This window comes from Solanum stenotomum, chromosome 3 (genome assembly GCF_019186545.1).
Source record: "Solanum stenotomum isolate F172 chromosome 3, ASM1918654v1, whole genome shotgun sequence".
Taxonomy (NCBI): Eukaryota; Viridiplantae; Streptophyta; class Magnoliopsida; order Solanales; family Solanaceae; genus Solanum; species Solanum stenotomum.
In genome coordinates this window covers 3766666-3789819 of record NC_064284.1, presented here as the reverse complement: position 1 = coordinate 3789819, position 23154 = coordinate 3766666, and the positions used below count along the sequence as shown (strand labels likewise).

The 23154-nt window shown below is 34.8% G+C and overlaps 5 protein-coding genes and 1 non-coding gene across 6 annotated transcripts; 4 read left to right on the top strand and 2 right to left on the bottom strand.

Annotated features, from left to right (window-relative positions):
- The first annotated feature begins 26 nt into the window (after positions 1 to 26).
- Positions 27 to 1504, top strand: LOC125858412 (peptidyl-prolyl cis-trans isomerase FKBP17-2, chloroplastic). Its single transcript, XM_049538184.1, has 3 exons — positions 27 to 491; positions 589 to 633; positions 926 to 1504. Exons 1-3 carry the CDS (start codon positions 121 to 123, stop codon positions 1287 to 1289), a joined length of 780 nt encoding a protein of 259 aa, XP_049394141.1. The 5' UTR covers positions 27 to 120; the 3' UTR covers positions 1290 to 1504.
- A 560-nt stretch (positions 1505 to 2064) lies between these two features.
- On the top strand, positions 2065 to 3678 carry LOC125858415 (uncharacterized). The gene is made up of 2 exons (XM_049538186.1): positions 2065 to 2433; positions 2856 to 3678. Exons 1-2 carry the CDS (start codon positions 2241 to 2243, stop codon positions 3041 to 3043), a joined length of 381 nt encoding a protein of 126 aa, XP_049394143.1. The 5' UTR covers positions 2065 to 2240; the 3' UTR covers positions 3044 to 3678.
- A 661-nt stretch (positions 3679 to 4339) lies between these two features.
- Positions 4340 to 8119, top strand: LOC125858409 (uncharacterized). Its single transcript, XM_049538181.1, has 4 exons — positions 4340 to 4679; positions 5181 to 5579; positions 6829 to 7240; positions 7450 to 8119. The coding sequence occupies exons 1-4, from the start codon at positions 4418 to 4420 to the stop codon at positions 7649 to 7651; spliced, it is 1275 nt and encodes a 424-aa protein (XP_049394138.1). The 5' UTR covers positions 4340 to 4417; the 3' UTR covers positions 7652 to 8119.
- A 577-nt stretch (positions 8120 to 8696) lies between these two features.
- Positions 8697 to 8777, bottom strand: TRNAL-CAG (transfer RNA leucine (anticodon CAG)). The gene has a single exon. It is a non-coding gene; the product is annotated as a tRNA-Leu (tRNA).
- A 3614-nt stretch (positions 8778 to 12391) lies between these two features.
- LOC125858413 (reticulon-like protein B9) lies at positions 12392 to 14045 on the bottom strand. Its single transcript, XM_049538185.1, has 5 exons — positions 13800 to 14045; positions 13434 to 13614; positions 13040 to 13181; positions 12876 to 12945; positions 12392 to 12775 (listed from the first exon to the last, which is right to left on the bottom strand). The coding sequence occupies exons 1-5, from the start codon at positions 13897 to 13899 to the stop codon at positions 12606 to 12608; spliced, it is 663 nt and encodes a 220-aa protein (XP_049394142.1). The 5' UTR covers positions 13900 to 14045; the 3' UTR covers positions 12392 to 12605.
- Positions 14046 to 16509: 2464 nt separating this feature from the next.
- On the top strand, positions 16510 to 22457 carry LOC125858411 (L-Ala-D/L-amino acid epimerase). Its single transcript, XM_049538183.1, has 7 exons — positions 16510 to 17176; positions 19088 to 19198; positions 19434 to 19650; positions 19869 to 20202; positions 21067 to 21128; positions 21253 to 21325; positions 22165 to 22457. Coding segments are annotated over exons 1-7 (1305 nt in total). The 5' UTR covers positions 16510 to 16669; the 3' UTR covers positions 22166 to 22457.
- The last annotated feature ends 697 nt before the right edge of the window (positions 22458 to 23154 follow it).

Here is a 23154-nt window from a genome sequence, read left to right as displayed (position 1 = left end):
ATGCCTGGAGAAAACTGATTCATGTAAAGATAAGGTAGGGACCATTTACTACAACTGTATACAGTTGAGTCACTACAAATATCTGCTACTCTCTCGTATGCTCATTTCATATCCAAAAACATGGCCACTCTCTTCGGATCCACACATTCTCTGTCTCACCCAATTACCAGAACTAACTTTTCTTCATCCTCCCAAACTCCTCCTTCTCAGCCACCAAATCAAAATCCACAACCACAAACTCCGCCACCATCTCAGCCACAGAGTGCAACTGCTGCAGAGCCTCCATCACCTGTTAATGTGCAGCAGCAAAAGCCTAGTAAATCTGCCCGCCTATCAACCTCCGCAGATTCCACTGATTGGATTGCCTCCTCCTTAACTAGGAGATTTGGCCTTGGTGCTGGACTTGCTTGGGCTGGTTTCCTTGCTTTTGGTGTTGTTTCTGAGCAAATCAAAACTCGCCTTGAAGTGTCTCAACAAGAAACAAATACAAGGTATTTCCATATCCTATTTGTTTCATGTGTTTTCTTCTCTGTATAATCATCAAAATTGTATCCAGGAAATATTAACTCTTCTTTACTTAATTGTCAGGGTTGTTGAGAAAGAAGAAGAAGTGGTCTTGCCCAATGGGATAAGGTACAGTCTTTACTATGCTAATCGAACTTTTATCCACTATAACAGTAAAGTCGTAAAATTATCTTCTCACTTTAAAATAACTGAATTTTACCTACTATAGAAGCCATGTACTCACTATAGTAGTAAAGTCACTAAACTTTACCTCCTTTAACGACAAAACTTACTCATCAAGGTGACATTACAGTAACATGATAAAGTTCAGTTACTTTTTAACGTGATAACAAAACAAAAAGTTCTGTAACTTAACTATTATAGTGTCCATACGTGAAATTAACCCATATTCGTCTAACAGGTATTATGAACTGAAAATTGGTGGCGGTGCAACGCCAAGGCCAGGGGACTTAGTTGTGATAGATGTGAAGGGAAGCATACAAGGCAGTGGACAAGTTTTTGTGGATACATTTGGTGGTGATGGAAAGAAGAAGAGGCCACTGGCATTAGTAATGGGATCAAGGCCTTATAGTAAAGGAATTTGTGAAGGTATAGAAACTGTTCTAAAAAGTATGAAGGCAGGTGGAAAAAGAAGAGTGATAATTCCTCCAAATTTGGGATTTGGAGAAGAAGGAGCAGATTTAGGAACAGGGCTGCAAATTCCTCCATCTGCTACTCTTGAGTATGTTATTGAAGTTGAAAAAGTTTCTATTGCACCTGCTTGATTGAAGGTATACAAATTGGAATATCAAATGGTATAACTTCAAGTGTTTGCTACTAAAAGGAAAATGCAAAATAGCTAATTATGTATTGTTCTTTAGTTGGCAAGAAAGATGTGTGAAAGTTGATTGCAACATATTGAGGAGGGGCATTCTCTCTTTCTACATTAAGAAGGAGATTAACCATTCTTGCAATTGGTGCTTTCATAATTTATTGATCTTGATTAATTTGAATTTTCCGCTGTGCAAGACCATTGAGAAGTACGTTCCCTATCATATTCTCAAAGATCTAGATATAATTTTTGACCAACTAAACACGATAGGTAGAACGAATTAGTATCCATTGGCCATAACTTGTGAACAATTGAGCAATAAATACATTTTTTACTTGTGATGATGAACCTAGCCAATTGAGCATGTTCACTATCTTTTAACTTGTTGAAATAAATGTTTAGTTCGACATATTTTTTTAAGCTGGGGCCATTTCTTACAAAAATATCAAACGAGACCAAATATTCAAGACCACCCTTTACAAAGGTCATTCTTGTAAATCACCAAACTCCCATCTTATGATGTATTGCTATAGATCTAACTGAACGATTTGCCTTTATAATGAAAATTTTTAATTTTTGTCCTTCAAATGGATTGATCTTTAATTTTTATCTCTAGAAATTTAACTTGTGCTTAGTGGGACATAAGTTATTTAAGAACAGACATAAATTTTAAGATATTATGATGCAAAAAAGTTATTTATCGGATAAAAATTAAAAATCAGTACAAAATAAAACCCGTTGCAATAGAATTGGGCTTTGATCCACCCGGCCCTTCTATGAGCTCCATTCAATTTGGGGTACAACCCGTAAAAGAAGAAAGAACAGAACTGTTGAACTGGTAAGGATATTCATAGAAGCTCAAGAACAAAAACCCTCCTTAAACCCTAACGGGAAGATAATCGATATGAATCGATCTCTTGCAAGAAGTGTTTATCTCTGTTCCCGCAGTTTGTTAATGCCGAATCCTTACCCTGCTACCTCTTCATTTTGGCCCAGCTGTAGGCGTTTCACATCCAAAAGCTCTAATCAACCTCCTGCTGATGCCCCTGATAGCAACAACAATAACCTTCAAGAAGAAGACGATATCAGCAATAAAGGTGCGATTCTTACAAAAATCTATCTTCATTAGTTGTATTAGATCCGCAAATAAGCAGTTATATGTTAGCTTGTTTCAATTGCTGAAAATTTTGATTTTGAGCATTCAATAATCGGGGAAACTTCACTGTATTTCTTCCTCCTTTTGCGGGTAAATTTGAGTTTACTAACCCTATGATTTGCTGATTCTGAAGAAAGATCTCTAATTTATACCAAAATAACTTTCAGTTTCAGTAGAAATTAATTACCTAGTATTTTAGCTCTATGATTTTATCCATCTCTAAATACTGTATTCGAGACTAAATTTCATTGCAATTGAGATAAACTTGGAGAATTTTTTACTTTACTGAGTTTCGGATATAGGATTGAAACAGGGATTGATTTCATATTCAAATTTGGAGTTGATTTCTTGTTCCTATTACAGCGCTGAAAAAGCAGATAGATAAGTTTTTTGAAGGAGATGAAGAAGCATTCCCATCAATATTTGAAGCCATATTGAAAAGAAAATTGGCTGGAAAAAGTGAAGAATCTGATAAGGAATTGATGAATGAACTTCAGGCTCAACCTCGTCGACAGAATGATGCTGCCAATAGAGAGTCTGACTCCGATTGAGTTGAATTACGACAAGTCTACCTATATGAGTATTGTTGATTATACATTGATGAGAATACAAGATCGTGGATCCATAATTGTCATGGAGTGAGTTGTTAAGAGGATTAAACGTTTATGTATTCATCATTCCTCACTGTAATTTTATATTTCAATAGCTAGCAGATTCATTTTGGATCAGCAGAAAGAATTTCTATCTGAACAACTTGTGAAGTTGGAAGCATAGGTGGTGTCCAATCAACATCATACCCATTGTAATCCCACTAGTGGGGTCTGGTGAAGGCGTCTAATCAATCAATGAAGTGGAAATAACTGTGGGATACCAGGATTTGAATCCCAATAGAAATAGAAGAACGCCTTTTTTTCTCTTTTCGTCTGGCTAAGTTGTAGTGAGCAAAATTATGTTTGTTTGAAGTTTGGATGATTTAAACACTATGTGCTATAGCCTCTGGATGATGTATTTGTGACCCATGGATGACATGTTTTCTGAGTAAATTTCATTATTCCCTTAACCTTCCAGTGTAGGAAAATAATACCTTCCTCGCCTTTTAATGTTGAACACTTTGTAATATCAATTCTTTGTACCTTACCTATGCATTACTAGAGGCTGTCTTCAGACTGCTTTTGAAGTTCCAGAGCACACTCTATCTTTGTTTCCTCATTCTTCTGTGTCAAGAATGATCCAATTGAATCAATTCTGAGGCTGATATGTCCGCCTCCCCCACCATCTTCACCGTGTTATTGGAAGTAACCCACCTGCTGGTTGGCTAATGCTATGTTGTGGCTGCACTATTTCAAGTTTGCGGTAATTTTTAAGGGTTGATCGAGGCTGCTTTGTTAAAGATCTTTCAAGCCATCTTTCTGGTTGTTTGGATGCCTATAATGATGCTAAAGCTTTCTTTAGTCATGAATCATGAAGCTCTTTCATGGGCTTAAATATTGTTAAGGGGATGGTTGAATTCAATTATCAAGAGGTGCTCAGAACAACTGATTAGGAAAAACCATTACAGAAACAAAATCATTTGTGTACAAATAGTTCGAGCAGATAACTTGCAGTCAACTTAATCAAACAAGAGGTGTCATAATGCATTGTTGAACGTCTCTTTTTACGATAAAACTTTTTTTCTTTTTTATAAGTAGAAATCAATTCAATTCACTTTTATACGTAGAAGTTCACATTTGAATAATATACTTGTATTTACTAGTACTAATTTTTAAAATCTTTTCTATTTTCCTATTTTTTCTTTTACCTTTTAGCAAAGTATGTGGTTAAAAAAACACAAATATTTCCAATGTTGAAGTTGCCTGTATCTAATAACTGAGAAAACAAACCCTGAAAGGCAAAACTGTAACAGAGAGACGCTAAAACCCTAAACCATGAGACGAGCTCTTTCTCTGTGCTCCCGCAATTTCCATCTCTCTCAAAACTTCAAATCAAATCCGAATTATTTCAACAACAGCAGCAGTAAAATCATTCATCGCCCAGTTGTTCCGTCAAAGATTAGATTCTTCTCTTCATCAGAAAATGATTCTTCATCGAATCAGAACACCCCTGAACCAAGCCCTCAGCTGGAGACTAGCTTGAATGAATCCACCGAAAAAGAGGTCTCCCTCAATGTTGAAGATGTCAACAATAAAGGTAAGTACTTGGCGATCTGCAATGAGTTTAGTGGCGATTATTTGTCGATTCTGAGAAAATGGGGTGGTGGGGTTAATTTAGTCTTTCGTTTTTCTCCCTGAAAATGTGTGGACGAAGTTAGGTGTAATGATTTTGCTGATTAATGAGAATATGTACTGGATCTCTCTTGCTATGATTGATGCGGATTGCTGACAATAGAATATTGGAGAAAATTTAAGTAGTAGAATTTTGGGTCTTATTTTACTGTCGTCTCTAGGTTTGTTGTTCTAACTAAAATGCCCTCAGAAAAAAAAGATTTCTTTTTTTCAACTTTCTTGGTGCTCTGTCAATGGAAATCCCTTTATGACGCTTTCTTTGTGGTGTGTTAAACAATTTATCGTTTCTTTGGGGATTACGCTGATAGAAGATGGTAGTGAATTAAGATCAGGGATGGTACATTTTATATTTGAATGGGTTTCTTGGTTCCATATTGGGCTATCTCATTTGTTATATCTACTGTAGAGTTGAAGCTGCGGATTGAGGAGTATTTCAACAAAGGCAACGAGGAGGCGCTTCCGTCAATTCTTGAAGCAATTTTAAAGAGGAAATTGACGGGAAAGCATGAACATACAGATGATGAGTTGTTGGAGGAGATGCAGATGAAACCCCTGGATGGTGTAAATGATGAAGAGTTTGAATCAGATTTCGAGGAAGGTCACAGCACTGATGAAGATATTGAGGATTTGTATGACGCAACAGATATTGTGAAAAGGAAAATGGTGACTGATAAGTTCTTCAACATGGATGACAGGAAGTGGGATGATATGATAAAAGAGGCTACTGAGCATGGGCATCTTAAGGATACAAGAGAGTGTGAGGAAATTTTACAGGAGATGCTTAGCTGGGATAAAATTTTACCTGGTACTACTTTTGTATGCTCTTCTGGCTTCTTAATTCTTTACTTCTTATCCCCATTAGTAGAACATGAATTCTTTTGCATCATGATGTTACTTTCGACTGGGCTTTAAGCTTATAAAAGGTCCAGCCCCTAGTATCTCTTTGAGTTTTATAATGAGCTTCTTGCAAGTGAAAAATTTAAATTGTCTGTTGAACTAGGAAAGGTACCTACGCGTAGCTCATAATCATCAGGTGGTCAGCTGTTTGGAAGGTAGCTGGTGCATATTTTTTTATCATTCCAAAATTTTACATCTGTTTCAAAAGAATTAATAAATTGTTGGACTTTTTGGAGCTTTAGCTTAAGGCCCTCCTTGCAGTAAATAATTCTTTTTGGCCTAGATTAGCTTCATTAGTTTTAGATTTTGACTGGCCTGTGAACTGAAACATCAACGGTGATGACTCTCATGCTATTTTCTGTCTTTTCCTGCAACACAATTGTAAAGATATGATACCTGGGCTTAACTCAACCCCAAAAGCTAGCTCATGAGGACTTCTTAACACTCCCCCGCTCGCCCAGACCTCAACTGGAGCGTGAACACTTCTAAATGGGGGCCCAACATCGGGTGAACAACAAATTGGGATGGGCTTGGCTTTGATACCATGTAAAGATATGGCACCTTAAATATAAGATAGGGATAGGGATAATATCTGCCAATTAAAGTGAAAAGGTTTCAGCTTTAAAAGTTTTCCGAAGCATGCAGGTGAATAATGTTTATTCCAATTAACAATCAAAAGATAATATCTGTGATCTAGTTCAGCAATACTGCTGATAATGTCCGAACTTAAATGGGCACAGGGGTGTGATTTCCACAATAATCTTTAGTTCGATAAATTCTATTTTCTATTCCTTCCCTGTTAGGTTTATAAAATTGTAGTGGTGGGAAAAAAGAAGGGTTGAACTTTCAAAGAAGTGTGGCAGGAGCAATAAAAAAGTTAGTTAAGCTTTCTTGATCGAGCAAATTACATCTTACCTGGTAACAATATTTTTTCAACTCTTCAGTCAATTATAATTTCATCACTAGCTACTTTCTCTGATAACTTGTATGGAGTAGTTATAAGCTTTATTACATTTCAGTTTCACATAATGTTGTCTCTTTAGGACACTATTCAAACTTGTCTTTTACAGGATATTAGAGTCAGTCTCAGTGATATATTTGATGTCCCAATCTAATATTTGGATTCTTGACTCATCGGATATTTTATCTTTGACCAGATGAAATTAAGAAGAAGGTGGAAGTCAAGTTTGATGAGATAGGTGAAAGGGTTGAAAAAGGTGAGATTACCCCTGAAGAAGGCTATGCATTGTTCAAGGAGTTTGAAGATGGGGTGGTCGTGGAGTGCGCAAAACTGATGGAGAAGGATGCTCCACAGTTTGATGGGACTACTTTGCCAGATGACAAAAAGGATTTGGATGATCCACCAGGTGAAGGGCCAGTTCTCAGATGGCTAACAAGAGTGGTCTTTGCTCCGGGGGGTGATGCATGGCATCCAAAAAACAGGAAAGTCAAATTGGCTGTTACAGTGAAAGAGTTGGGTCTGTCGAAGCATCAATTTCGTCGCTTAAGAGAATTGGTCGGAAAACGCTACCATCCTGGGAGAGATGAGCTTACTATAACTAGTGAAAGGTAAGGTCCCATTTTGGGTGTATCTAAATTACTAGTATCTGATCTTTTTATGGGGTCACTTGTTTTGGCTTATCTTCCAACTGAGCTATTAATGCGTAACTATTGTTGAGATAATTAGTTGGAAGTATTTAACTGCTGCTTATTGATGATCTACACTGGCATTTGAAGTTTGGGGAACTTACAATGAATAAATATTTATTTTTACTCAGATTTGAACACCGCGAGGAGAATAGGAAGGACTGCCTGAGGACTCTATTTGCTCTTATTGAAGAGGCTGGAAAAGCTAACAAAATTGTAGAGGATGTTAGAACCTCGTATGTGAAGCAGAGACTCAAAGCAAATCCTGCATTCATGGAAAGGCTGCATGCAAAAACCATGAAATTGAAAGAATCTAGCTTGCTGCATGCATGACAATAAGCTGTTTGCAGCTGGCATTTTCTTGTAGAAGATAAACACAAGGTTATTGATGTGCCTTCTCATTGACATTTCAAAACATTTTTCAACATTCACAATTAGTACAGGTTTGCAAGGGGGCATTCTTACATGGTCTGGTGCAAAAGAGTTACCACTTACTTTTGGTGGCGCTGCTATGTATTAGCTACCCTTGTTCTCAAAGCATATGAAGAAGATTAGGATGACAAGGGTCAAAGACGACAGGAAACCATGTCAAGAGATGACCATTTTTACTTTAACTGCTGCTTCTCATCCATCCCCTGCTGAAAGAGGATGAAAATAACTGCTGTCTCTTCTTTGAGAGTAGTCAAATTACAAACTTTTACCCTTTCAAGCTGCTTTTGCTATCTTAGTTCTAGTCCATTGTCTTAAAGTCCTATAAGTTGTCTGCTAAGCTAGGTTGGTAGTGTGTGAACCGTGACGCTTGTTTGGGATGTGATTTTTCTAGATGTTGTGCCCCGCTTTTTAGTTATTTTTATCTGTGTAACTTAATTTTTACTTGGGAATAATGGAATTCATAGCTGTATTGTAACTCATAAGTTCTAACGTGTGGAGGGAATCATCAAATATGTTTCCACTGAGTAACTGATTCTCAGAATTGTGGTGAGAAGGTATAGATAAACAATGTTAGCTAGGTTCAATCTGTTGACACGAGAAAGTAAAATGGATGCACTAAAGAGAAAACAACAGCCTTCGTTGGAACATTTTAAAGTTAAATACTATGCTTATCACTCCAGATATCGTTATAACTTTCTCAAGTCAAATGATTACAAGATAGAGCCATACAAAGTAGTAGCATTGATCCTCCTAGTTCTCATCTTTCTTCTTGTCCTTCCATCGGTGGCGTTGACATTCATAGAGAGTCTGAGCTAAACACGGTGAATTTTGTCCATAATTGAGCATTGATGGTTAAATCTATGCATAGAGAGTCTGAGCTAAACAGAGTGAAAATTTTGTCCATAATTGAGCATTGATGGTTAAATCTGGAAAAATAAAAAATTCTTGTCAAGAATGGGATTCGAACCCATGCCCTTTCGGACCAGTACCTGAAACTGGCGCCTTAGACCAACTCGGCCATCTTGACAATATACCATATATTTTCAATAAATACATAATATAATATAGTCTGCATCCAATTTTATTTTATTATTTTTGAATTTTACATTCTTGGTTGTCACTGGATGATTGTAGCCAGTGGCGGAGCCAGGATTTAGATTGAGGGGTGTCAAAATATAAAGTAGTATGCACACAAGTTGTCTAAAAAGTTAAAAAAAAAAACGCTGAAAGCCTCTAAAAAAAAATAGGCGGCTGAACTTTGTAGCCCCTGAACCACTGAACCAACACTTCAACTTGTTTCAGGAGTGTCAATTCTAATATATATAGGTATAAAATCAGAATTTGACTTACCTATACAACGTAATTTTCCAATGAAGGGGTGTCGCTTGACACCCCTCGGGCAAGGGTAGCTCCGCCCCTGATTGTAGCTAAATATATACAAGTAAAATAACTCATAGTTGTGTAGGAACAGTATGAGCTCTATTGAGAATAACTTTTTTTTTTAATCAGCAAAAAATGGTAGTCAATTCTTCTTGTACTCTTTAGTTTGAGTGTCTGACCTCAAACAAATGACAGAACTTCCTTGATAAATTTGAGCTTAAAGAAATGAAGGGAAAAAAGTTAAGAGGACAGAAAGAAATAGTACTAAAGCTTGACCCTCCACCAATGAAGAAAAAAACAGTTTTAGACTACCAACTTTGGGGATTTCTCTATTACTTTCATCTTTAACATGATTACAAGAGACTTGCTATGACAAAAAATACATTCAGGTTGAGGTACATTTAGAACGAGTTTTGTACGTTCAAATGAAATTCATTTATTTTCCAATTGATCTAGAGGTATACTATATGCTAAAAAAATTAAAACTCTGACTCCACAGACTATAAATTCTAAATTAGGTGATCATCACGCTCATTCTGAATCCACTGACTCTAGATTCTTAATCTCCTACACATTCAGGCACCACAACCTGCACCACAGCCTGCTGCACATCCGGCGCCTTCGTAGGCACTTGATTCTGTTGCTGCTGATTTATCTCTTGGCATCCCTTGTGCACATGACAAGATTACAAACGTTACGGCGAAAATCGTAGCCAAAATTCCCATGAATGTTAGCAAAATATTAGTGCCAACATTTCCAAATCCTTCTCCATCAATCAAAACACTCAATTCCCTTGCCATTTTCTTTTCCCTTTTTAATATGTTTCTTGTGTTATTCTTTGGAAGGGAATTGGTGGAGAAGTTATATATAGTTGTTGCAAAGGCCAAATTCACTACAAAGTCTTCTCTATAACTTTTCACAATCACAACTTTATTTATATGTTGTGGGTACACACAGCCACTATCAAGAGTTGGATTTTGAGTTTTCAGAATCCCACTCTTCTTTGTCCCTTTCTATGATGTGTGAGAATGAGTCCATTAGTATGACACCTCAATTCCAAATTAAATTACTGTTTGCTACGTGAATTTTCATTTTTTAGTTCTCTCATTCTAGGTTAATCACTGAGACTTGAAAAATTCAGATTTGCGCCTGAAAAAAACCCTTATGGTTACATCCCGAGTTTGAATCTGAAACCTTTAATTAAGAATAAAAAGGCATTTATCACCTACCCCAGATAGCCGCTATATGAATTTTCTATTATGCACTATTTGGACCCTTTTCATTCAAGTATTGTTAAATTATACTATCTTTCAAATGAGAGGTTCTCCAAATCTAACACTAGTCCCTACCAAACTTAATGTAGTTTAATTATTATAATACTTAGATCTTAATTGCAACTAATTAGTATTGTTTATATGCTTTGCTTTTCATTGTCTTCTGTCCTTAGCTAAGTCCACTTGGCTTCATGCGATTTGAAGCCTTCCATAATGCATGTAAACAACAACAATAACAACGTACTCAATGTGATCCCACAAGTGAGGTTGGGAGAGGATGAACTATACACAAACCTTACCCCATAATACGACCATATGAATGTATTGGAAACAACTTCTCTACCTCGTAGGGATAAAGTTTGCGTACATACTACCCTCCTCAGATCCCACTTGTGAAATTACATTGGGTATGTATGTTGTTGCCAAGTTAATCATATAGTGAGTACATGATTTTCATCAAATTAAAATAATTAATTATATATTTTGCTAATACTCATCTTGGGTAGGTTGTAATAATTAGTGCGATCTAATCCTTAGATAGTGGAAATTCAAATTAGTGCAATAATTCAGTTATATTTTACTAAAAGAGAACATGCCTACAGAATTTGTCACAAGCTTCATTGTTGAGGTTGATTTAATAAGTAACATGGTGGTTTCCATAAAGGACACACAAACTATATATGTGGAAACATTAAAGTTCTCTTTTTCTATATTTCTCTCTTAGTGTTTATCAATTTAATTAATTTAGTCTTATACTAATCAATAAATTTTCTAAGGCCACCGTGTATGGTTCAAAATTCAATGGATAATGAGTCCGGAGCCTAAAGGGTAAAAAAAATTGTCAAAAATTCCAAAAGGGTACATCACTTTTTATTCTAGCCAAAAGGGAAAAATCGCTGCATCAGCAGCGATTTTCCTCTGACAAAAGGACGAAATAGCAGAGATTTCGTGTAAATTTTTTTTTTAATTTTTTTTTATTAAAAATCGCTGCCACAGCAGCGATTTTGTAAAAAAAAAAAAAAAAAAAAATTATTAAAAATCGCTGCCACGGCAGCGATTTTTTTTTTTTTAAAAAAAATTCTAATTAAAAATCGCTGCGATTTTGTAATTTTTTTTTTATTAAAGATTGTTGCTTTTTCTTTAAAAAAACTAAAACGGCACATCAAAAAAAAAATTAACCAAAAGGACTTCTGACAAAACAAAAATAAAAATCGCTGCATATTTTCTCAAAAAAAAAAATAACTTTTTTTCTTCAAAATCGCTGGTATAGCAGCGAATTTGGTTAAGAATTTAAATTTTTTTAAAAAAAATTTAATATTCTTTTATTATTATTTATGATATATAATTCAATTTTCCTCATGCTTCAACAATTTTATTGAGTATACTGTCGTCTTGTTTATCATTTTTATATTATTAATAAGTAATAATAGGCATGAAAATAATAGCACTCGGCATGAAAAACGCTGCCCCTGTAGCGATGTGTAAGGAAAAAAAAAATTCTGACTTAAAATCGCTGCCACAGCAATTTTTTTTTTTTTTTTACAATGGCAGCGATTTTTAATAATAATAATAAAAACAAAATTTAACAAAATCGCTGCTGTGGCAGCGATTTTTAATAAATTTTTTTTTTTTTTTTTTTTTTTTACAAAATCGCTGCTGTGGCAGCGATTTTTAATTAAAAAAAATTTAAAAATTTTTTTACATGAAATCTCTGCTATTTCGTCCTTTTTGTCAGAGGAAAATCGCTGCTGATGCAGCGATTTTGCCCTTTTGGCTAGAATAAAAAGTGATGTACCCTTTTGGAATTTTTGACAATTTTTTTTACCCTTTAGGCTCCGGACTCATACTTTTCTATCTTTCTCCACTCAAGTTTTACATCGTAACGACGTACTCCTAACTCACAACGTGCAACACACTATGCTCCTACTTTTTAATCTGTTCCTTCGCCAGAAATAGAATTCACCAATCGTCAGTGCTTCTGTCACTACTAAAGTCAAATTCTTATCCATTAATTAGTTACAACTTTTTGTTCCTTTTTCCCATTTTTAACTTCACATTCTATCATTGAAATTTTGACTAGTTCTGCAAATACATTTTACAAGGTGTGCTATTGAATTACTGTACATTGATCAAATTGTAAATTACCAGTACATTATTTTGGATATCCAACAAAACCCACTTCCATGTTTTGTGCTTCCAACTTATTTACCCTTTTTCTCTTTGGCTGGTCCTCTGGGAATTTTGCCTAGAAAATCTGCATTGAACTTCCTGTAAGTTTTTCTCATTTGTCTCTTCATTTTATATGCAACATAGTCGACTTCTTCCTCGTATCGCTCGTAAAGAAATGGGAGAGTTTCCACACACAACAAACCTTGTGAACAATTACAGAGAAGTTTAATTAACATTAATGGATAGAAAAAAGACACATGTTTTTTCAAATAGAAGAATGAGAAATAGCTAAGTAAGCTTACCAAAGAACAAAAGGTTCAAAGTGCTGATATAGTTTCCAATCACTGATAATAAATAGAGAGAAATGATGGCCTAAAACATGAAATTTAGCATTGATTTACTTATGTATTATAAATCTATTGAAATGAAGGACATGATTAAGTAAATTATTTGATTCATAATATACCAAAAAGAAGGATTTTGCATCATTTCCACATGCTACAAAGTGACATATGGAGAGGAAATTGTTGAACTTCTTGTGTAATATTGAAGCAACATCAACAAATGAAGTATCTTGTAATATGTCTTTGGGAATGATTGGAGGTGTCCTGCACATGTTATATGAATAATCAACAAATAATACATATATACAAAGGCGAATGTAGTATATAATCAAAAGGTTCAACTCAACTGAATCCGGTGTTTTCGATACTAAATCAAGATCCTGAACTCATAATTTCAAAAGTGTAATGAGTTTAGTGCTAAGAACATAAAAGCTGAACTAATCAAATTTAAATAATGAATCCGTTTCTGTGTATATATATATATTCATTCATAGGAAGGGAAAATAAGAGGATTACCAGCCAAAAATATCAGCACCAGCAGACCAGATGAAGACTATTAACATAGTAGTGATGGAAACATGACAAAGCAGAGTCACAAAGGTATAATCCACAACTTCAAAAAGAAACCACATTACTGCAACTGCGATAAGAATCGCGCCTGAAAATCTCTTGTCTCTCCATAACAATATATCCGCAACTGCAAATTAATTAACCAAAAAAGTCATTTTTAAAAGACAAAAAAGTGAAATCCAGCATTTGAAATGTTATAACAACTTTTCTATTACTACTCATATTAGCAGTAGAGTCAAATTCATGATTTAAAGTTTATCATTTCCTGTAACGAACTCAAGTCAAATATACGTACAAAATTGAAATTGATACCTTTTCCTCCTCCTAAAACAGAATGAATAGGCCTTTGGCGGCCTAAGAGTTCTGATGTAGGTGCAAAATCATTATCAGAATCAGATGAATAAGTTGCCATGATTATGAAATTCTGGTAAACGTCTCTCCGTACGTAAATCGATTATTAGCCAATAAGTTTAAATAAGTCTATTTTGGTACTAAGCTTCGTAGCCAAGAAACTAGAAAAAAAGGGGAAGAAAAGAATTTCTTGAGCATAGAGTTTGCATCTGTTTAACTTTGTATTGCACCTACTGTTAGTGGCCTGCATCTTCTATGCTTTTCGTTTGACAAACTTTTAGTATCTCATCTTAGACTTTTTTTTTAAGCTTTATGTACATTACATGTGGCTACAAAAGAATAACAATATGAGTTTCTCACTTAAAATTGCATGTGGCCATGGCTAGATCAAATTGAGAATGAAGGTAGCACCTCGACTTTATCTGAGTATCACGAAAGTCACCAAATTATTTTATGTAACTAATTAAAGGTCACTGCCCAAGTATTATAAAAAGTCATTAGGAGGAAAAAAGAGTTACGTTTTATATGATACTTAGGCAAAATTGAATGAAAAATATTTTTTGTCACAAAAAAAATAATTTAGTAATTCATTTGTAACACTTGAGCAAAATTGTGTGATTTTAACATGCGTTAAGCATGCCTTAGACAAATATTAAGAAATTGATTTCCTTAGTTTCAAATATTCTACTAATTCTGTTTGAATGAGCTTAGAATTTATAAGTCAAAAGTCATAAGTTATAATTTTTAATTTATAACTTTTGGTTCATTTGATTTTGGCTAAAATATAAGTTCTTTAAATATTTATTTTATTTTAATCAAACTCTACCAAACTACTTTAATTTAAACTACCTAAAATAAGTCAATTCAAACCGACTCTTTTAACCTACAAAATAGTCTAGTTGTATTAAAAAAAAATGTTGCTTTTGTTGGCCAATTTGAAGCTGCATGTGTCTTGCTAGATTCATGTTGTGTTAAAAAGAGTGCATACACTAATAAAGACAACATGTTGCAAAAAGGTTTTTGAGAATTTAATAATTTTTCTTTAGACTTAGTGTTGTATATTAAGAAATCTATTAAAAATTATTATTATTCTATATTAATTTAAATAACTATATTCACTCATTAAATTTTGAATCTACCTCCGCATTATGTCATTGATGTTTGGAGTTCAAAAAATCGATTTTTTTTTCAAGCAAGACAAGGACTTAGCTTAATAAGAAGGCATTAGTTGATTCACCCTTTGGAGATCAAATAGGGATATTAACTGTAGAATTAATGGGGAAATAACCCTAGGAAATATCCAAGAGACATCTTATAATATAAAGTTTTAATTAATGTTAAGTATCATGTTGGACCACTCTCACGAGGCCCTATGTGTTTTAAATTCGTAGAAAAATATTACTAATTAGGTGTTAAACATGCTAAACATGCTAGCTGTCGTGTTTAATTAAAAATAGACTCCTCATTTACTTGGTTGTGAATTGTGATTGGATCTTAGCTAGGTACATTGATGTGAGATTATATACAATGTGAAATTTCTTAATCAATCATATTTTGAAAAATTTACTTGTTCGACTAAGTTCAACTTACTTAGTAAAATCACTAAAACACCAATAACATGTTTTTGATTGTAATAATCTATTCTTTAAATTTCAACTTTTCGTTGAAAATGAATGAGCCTCAATTTATCTAATACCATCATCACACTCCAAAATCTAATAATTTGATTTTGAATATAGAAAATGGTTAAAAAAGAAGTTCCTAGCTCTTACGTATTTAAAATTGTTCAAATTTGTTCTCATTTCACTTATTATACCCTAATTATTTTTAACTTAAATTTCAAACTAAAAATGTCTCTTTCAGCTTCAACAATTCTTAACAAATGAATTTGAATGAATCGGATTATACGTAGGTTGATTTAATATATCTATATTGGCTAATAAATCAATACCACTTATTTAATTAAAATTCCACTTAGATTATCTCGTAATTTCGTTAAAAGGGTAAGACATTTTTAACTATAAAGGGCAATTGAAGTCCAATAAGTAGGAGGGGTATTTTTAATCCGAAAATCAACATCAAGTATAATTATAAAAGATCAATTCTAAATCATTTTCAATACGTTAACAATTTTTTTTTTATCTTTTTCCTTTCTTAATATTATAATAACTTAAGACATACTAGTAAAGAAAGACTTCAATTTTAATGCAAGAGGGGAAGTTACAAAGAAAATTTTAAGCTCATATTATTTATGAATTTGAAAATATAAATTAAACTTTGTGAAATCAATTTTTCTTCCTATTATTTCTCAATAGTTCAATAATAGAGCAGTCATTATTAATCATAAGTTTGAATCTTATTTTGAAAAATTCAATAATTTTAAATTATTTAATTCAAAATAAAAATAGTTCTATCTTTCTTTTTGATCTCTCTTGGATAACTCACATCAACATCTGATTCTTTTGAATTCACGCCTCAAACAGTTTTTCTACCTACAATAATAATAAAGTCGGCATACACTATACAATCGATAGAAATGTTGTTTAGTCTTCTATTGTATCGTCCACCAACCCTTCTATTCCAATATAACAAAACAAAGTACATACGACAAAAGCTTTCCAAAATTCTCCCACATGAGAGAGCGCTATAGACTATCATTTTTTTTTCAAATAAAATAAACCTATCAGTCTTTCAATCACAGTGTCAGCAGAGGACAACTATAAGAACAAAGTTGGTCGATAATCACTATGACATTTTTTGAAATCTTCCCTTTTCTATCTAAACGCCAATCAGTGAAGCTCAAAATCACTATTTACTGTAATTCATAAAAGATGGATCGTATTGGGCTTACTCAAAACTACCAATCTCACTGTTTCCTTCATTCTACTACTTCTTTACACACCAAATTGTCTAAAGTTTCTAACTTTACCCCCAATTTCAAGAACCCCAAAGTCGTTACAGCCTGCATGGCGGCAGCGACGCCGGTGGTGGCACCTACAGCGACAAGCTTTGGGTTCAAGAATTTGATGGAAACAGTGACAATTGATGTTCATAAAGCGGAAGGGAGGCCACTGAATGTGCCACTGATTGCTCCTTTTACTATTGCATCATCAAGATTGGACAAAGTGGAAAACGTAGCTATAAGGATTGAGTTGAGTAATGGCTGTGTTGGGTGGGGTGAAGCCCCAATTCTTCCATTTGTGACTGCAGAGGATCAAACCACTGCCTTAGCAAAAGCGGCTGAAGCCTGTGAGTTCTTGAAGCAGAGCCGTGAAATGACTTTAAGTCTTGCATTAACAAAAATTGGCGACGTGCTTCCTGGACATGATTTTGCTTCTGTGAGTTATGCCAGTAATTTCTTTTGCTTTGTCATTATGGATTCTGCAATCAATTTTTTTTTCATGTTTACCGTTTCACTCTGTTTTGTCTGTAGTGATATTGATAGTGTTTGATTTTGACAAGAGGGTTACTCAAATGGTAAACACCCAACACCTCTGATTTTAAGGTTGTGGGTTCGGTTCACCAAGCGAGCAAAAAGGTAGGACCTCTTGGAGAGAGGGGTAAAAAAGAAAAAGACAATAGTGTTTGATTTCTTCTTGGTTTGGCTTTGGTCCATTTGGGTCTGTGGACTGTGGTCCTCTTTTCTTGTTGAACCTAGTAGGGTACTAATTCGCTTTCCATCTGTTGTATGTTCTATGCAAACTGAAGTTGTTTTAACAGAAAATTTTGGACCTTTTTTTTGGCATAACACTCAAACTTGGCCTCCTCCAACTTTGGAGTGCACATCTAGACATCTCAATTCGGTCCCACTGATCTTGTGGACACTCCACGTTGATGTGACCCATGAATTTTGGTGGTGTGTAGATGTTCATTTTGTAAGTTGGAGTAGGGGCAAATTTACATGTAAAATATAGGGCATGTGAACCCATGGTCTCCCTGTAAAACTAATTATTTTATGTCAATATTTTGTAAAATTGGTCTAATATTATCTGTTGTTGGCGCCCCTGCTACAGGAAGGTTAAATTGTGCAGTTGGTTGAATGTTGAGTTATTTACCTTGAGAACTAGGGATCAACTCTCACTTCCTTCTTTTTTTTAGTGGTGCACTCATATTGTAGAAATCCTAGATTCGCCTTTGAGTTGGAGTGTTCAATTGACATAGTGGAGAGGAGTTTAGGTGTCTAGATGTGCACTTCCACTGTTGGAGTGTTGATTGGAAATTGAGGCCAAGTTTCAGTGCCTATCTATGTTTTATGCTTTTTTTTTTCCTCTGACAGAGACATTTCTTTAACCTTGATGTTAGTTTGTTGTCTTAAGCAGAATTATGGACTTCTTTTGGCTTCACCATTTTAAGTGTCTCCTGGAATTGATTCCTAGGATTGGAACTCAAAGGTCAACATAACATTGGGTGCTATAGGCTTATCTGTTTATGATATTCTCTCTAGGTCTTAGTGAGAGATAAAATTGCTAATAATGGAGTTATTTACTGGAGTACCTTTTTTTAATACGATGGTTATTGAGTGGATTACTGCCTTTGTTAGTGTAACAATTCAATGGACCTTTTGTCCAGCTTATCTACATTGGCACATGGCGTCAGAGTTTAGAGGCTAGGATATGGAAGGAATAGAATTCTGACCAGGTGAAACTGGAAAAAGAAAGTGACTTGGGAGACAGTTATCGCTTTGAAGGGGATGCATAACTTGCACGTGTGTTTCTTCCAAGCCTGAGAATTTTATTGATGGACGTTGTTTAACTAATTTTAATGTTACTAGTTTGCATGTTTGGCCTTTCTATATTGACCTATATAGTTTCTGGGATGGACCCTAGATTGTGATACATGTACCAGACTCATTCATCCTTCTTATTAAGTCTCTTTATCTATATGATGATAACTTCTCTGTTTTGTTGCACACTCAATTGTCCTTCTCGCCTGGTTCTTCTGACTTACCTTCAGTCTGCATCTCTTTTTAGTTTTCGGTAATGTCATGTGCAGAAATCCTCTGTGAAGCTAAACTAGTAATCCTTTCTTATGGTGATGGATCTTTTTTAATACATTGGACGAAACACGTACTTGTGTGTTTACAGTAGTCCTGCTGCTGCCTCTAGCTTGGACACTACATTATTCACAGGAATTGACAAGCTACCTTGAGCCCTTATATACTTTAACTATGTTTTTTCTTATCTTTCAAATTCATCTTTGTAGAACTGAAAACTTGTGTGGTATTGATTCAAATTTTAACTTTATTGAAGGTCAGGGCAGGAGTTGAGATGGCACTGATTGATGCAGCGGCGAACAGCATTGGAATACCTCTGTGGAGACTATTTGGTGGAGTGTCTAATGCAATATCTACTGACATTACAGTTGAGGCTTTCTTTCTTATTCTACTTTAGTTGGCAATACACAGTAATTTCTGCCTCTGTTAGTTTCCTAGGACTTGCGCCTGAATCATTGCTCTCAAGTTACAACAATGCCATCAAACATCTCCTAAGTAGAAACCATATTTAACAAGATATTCTTACTTAAGAAAATTAGAGTAGAAAATTAAGAACTGTCGTAGACGTGTTTAAATAGATCTCAGTGACCATCTTATTGTAGATTCCGATAGTTTCACCCATGGAAGCTTCTGAACTGGCTTCAAAGTATCGTAAACAAGGTTTCAAGACTTTAAAGCTTAAGGTGGGCAAGAATTTGAACGGAGACATTGAAGTGCTTCAATCTATACGTGCAGCACATCCTGATTGCTTGTTTATCTTAGATGCTAATGAAGGTTACACGGCAAATGAAGCTATTAAAGTCCTGGAAAAGTTGCATGGTAAAATATTTTTCTTTTTTAAGTTATAATCTAGATCTAATGTTCGCCTATCTGTATGGACAGAGGAATGACAAAGAATCTCTGAATCTCAGTTCTCTGAACTTCCCTCTCATATACTAGACATATCTCTATGATAAATGATTAGATTTTTTTCAGTTGCTCGGATACATCATTATCTGCTCGAAAGAGAAAATCACAAATCTCTATTTTCTTGTCAGAAATGGATGTGACTCCGGTGCTATTTGAACAACCTGTTCATAGAGATGATTGGGAAGGTCTTGGTCATGTCAGTCAGATTGCAAAGGACAAATATGGGGTATCTGTTGCTGCCGATGAAAGCTGTCGAAGTTTGGTTGATGCTAAAAAGATAGTGCAAGAAAGTCTTGCTGATGTCATTAACATTAAGCTTGCCAAAGTTGGGGTGCTTGGGGCTCTGGAAATTATTGACTTGGTGAGGTCCTCAGGCTTAAATCTGATGATTGGTGGTATGGTTGAAACCAGGCTTTCCATGGGCTTTGCTGGTCATCTAGCCGCTGGCCTTGGATGTTTCAAGTAAGTTTCTATTGCAAGTTCTCTGGAAAAAACAACCTGTTTTGATGCAAACTCATAATATATCATCATTGCTGGGAAACACACTCGCATAAATATGAAATATAGTTGACTTATAAACTATCACCATACTGGCAATTCAGCTGATTTTCTAGTTGGCAGTCAAGCATATGATACTTTGGTGGTCAAAAATGTTTGTTGCTGTCTCACCTTTTGATGTTATCCAGTATTTAATTCTTTGGATTCTGGTTTTCACAATCACCACTACTTGGAGACACTAGGAATTGGACAATCAATTGGGAGGTGTTCACTAGTAATGTAGAATAAATTCGTTCTTCTTTCGGAAAACAAAATAAGAATAAGGTGAATCTTAATCTTGATTCAGTTTTATGCTTTGTTATAAGGGTCATGGAGAAGAGAAGGGTATATGATTGGTTTATTTTGCTTTGGTGAATTATTAATTCTTTGCGACATGTCAGTTGATACCTGTAGAAGAGAAGCGAATGTGATTTACCTCCTTTATCTGGTCAATTTTAGAGTGAGTAATAAAGCTGATTACTCTATTTTCCATCCCCCTCTTGAACTTTGCAAGTGATGATAATGACTCTGCACCTTTTATTTTACTTCCTCTCTCCCCACCTTCCCTGTATCACCCAACTCAACATTCAACATGGTATAAACCGAATCATCGGGTCAAACAAATAGAGATAGTACTATGACTGGATTAAAATTCCATGAAGTATTTTAATACTTCATTGAAGTTGACATCAGTATATCCATGTTTCGACAAATACTAAACATAATCATGGTTGTATTATCTATCCAATTTGATTGGCTCTCTAATTTATGTACCTAAATTCTCTGCAGATTCATTGACCTAGACACACCCCTTCTGTTGGCAGAAGATCCAGTTTTCGGGGGTTATGAAGGTACTTCTTTTGCCTTCCCTCAGAACTTTCACCTATGACTCAAGTGGATCTTAGTATGTAGTGTTTTTTTGCTTGTACTGAATTAATCTGATAAACTGAATTGCTCACTTCTTTATGTACCCAGCTTCTGGACCTGATTACAGCTTCTCAAATGCTAGAGGGCACGGTGGTTTTCTTCATTGGGAGAATATTGCATGGTAAGTTTGATTTTTGATATTAAATTCTGAGGTAACCATGTCTCATGTGCTCTAGCAACATTTAGCAAACATGATTATTAAAGTGACGTGCCAATTCTACATCTTTTATCTTATACTGGTGTGTACTCTTGTGTGGATTGTCTGCAGAACGGCAGTTCATGCATATGAGAATAAAACTGAAGTTCGATGATATGTTTATACATCCCTGCATTTTATTTCAGTAACAGGAGATGTTGACTATCAAATACCCCAACCCCCTCTTTCTAAACCTCTCAGCTGTTATCTACCTATGTTACACAAACTTATTTATGGATACATATTCAATACGAGTGTCAGTTCATGTAGGACCCATAGTCCCATACCCATGTCACAACCATTTGACATGGGTACGCCAAGACAAGTAAAGGATCTATATAGTGTAGCTAGCTTTATATGTGGTGATCAAATTAGTTTGGAAGTATCATATTACTATTTGCATTAAGAATTGACCAAAACAAGTAATTTATTAAAGCTAAGTTCTTTTCCTTCATTATATGGAAGCATTTCATTTCTTGTCAGTTTGAAATACGTTAGTCTAGTTTTCCTCGGGCAAAGAGCAATGAAGACTAAACACTCGACTTAATTTACTTGCTTTTTCCTGATTTGAACTCCTTGAGAATTTGTTTCAGTGACTATGGTTCATGTTTTCAACATGCTCTATCTAGCTTTGATAGCTCTAGATACCTGTGGTCAAGTGACTTGATATTTGTGATTTGCTCTAAATCACATTGTTCTTGACAGAAAAAAACATGTTTGTATGAGATTACTCTATTTGCTCTAACATATGAAATTCTGTGCAGAGATTAGTAGCGGAGCTTGTTCAGTCTTCAGGATTGTCACTCACAACGGTCAACCCCATTAGTTCCTAATTATAGTTATGCATATGTACTCGTGAGTATTAGTCATTGGTAAGTTTGAATGTTTATGTGCCAAAGAATTGGAACACAATGCTAGAATATCCAATCTTTGGAGTAAACTAATATGTAAATGTCTTATTGTCTGTTGAAATTGATGTTAGTTGAGAACGTCTTGCTTGATCTTCTCTTTGACAATATCAACAAATGTTGTTGAATCAATATGCCAGACTCTTGGTACTAATTTGTTAGTTATTGTTCTATCATCTAGCTTTGGACATAAAGCACACAATTCCAATGTAAAAATGATGGCTTATGAGCTCAAGATACTAATAGTGTGGAAACTGTATGTGTTAGGGTTAGGCATACGTCATAGGCTCGAACTATGTTACAAGACAAAAGTCTGATATTTAAGTACAAAGAAAGGTTGAGGGATGGACCACTATCCCTATAAACTTGAAGCCTTGTGGCCTCTAGAAGAACATGTCTCCATGTGTTAGGTCTAGGTGCATTTGAAAGTAACAATATTTAGAGAATTTACTTTTCGTATTTAACCTATGATTCTGTCTCCACTATGAATAATTGATAGGTCCTAATAGCAAACAGATGGACTTCATTAAAAAAAATATGAAGATATGAATTACTATAATGTTGACAAATGGAGAACCCATCATGTCCATATTTGACCCAATGCAATCACTAATTTCGTGAAGTTAAGCAAACACATGGCTATACTAACAATAAAATCATATGGACACAAGAAATACTACAACTCGAATCGTCGAAATAAATAAAAGATGCGAAAAAAAAAGAAACATGATTACTATATTACTCCGTGTAAACAATTATGGGTTGAGATGATCATATGAAGTATGAACTATAGCTTAAAGGCTACATCCACCTCTAGAGAGGCATTGCGCAACGCAGAATATCAAT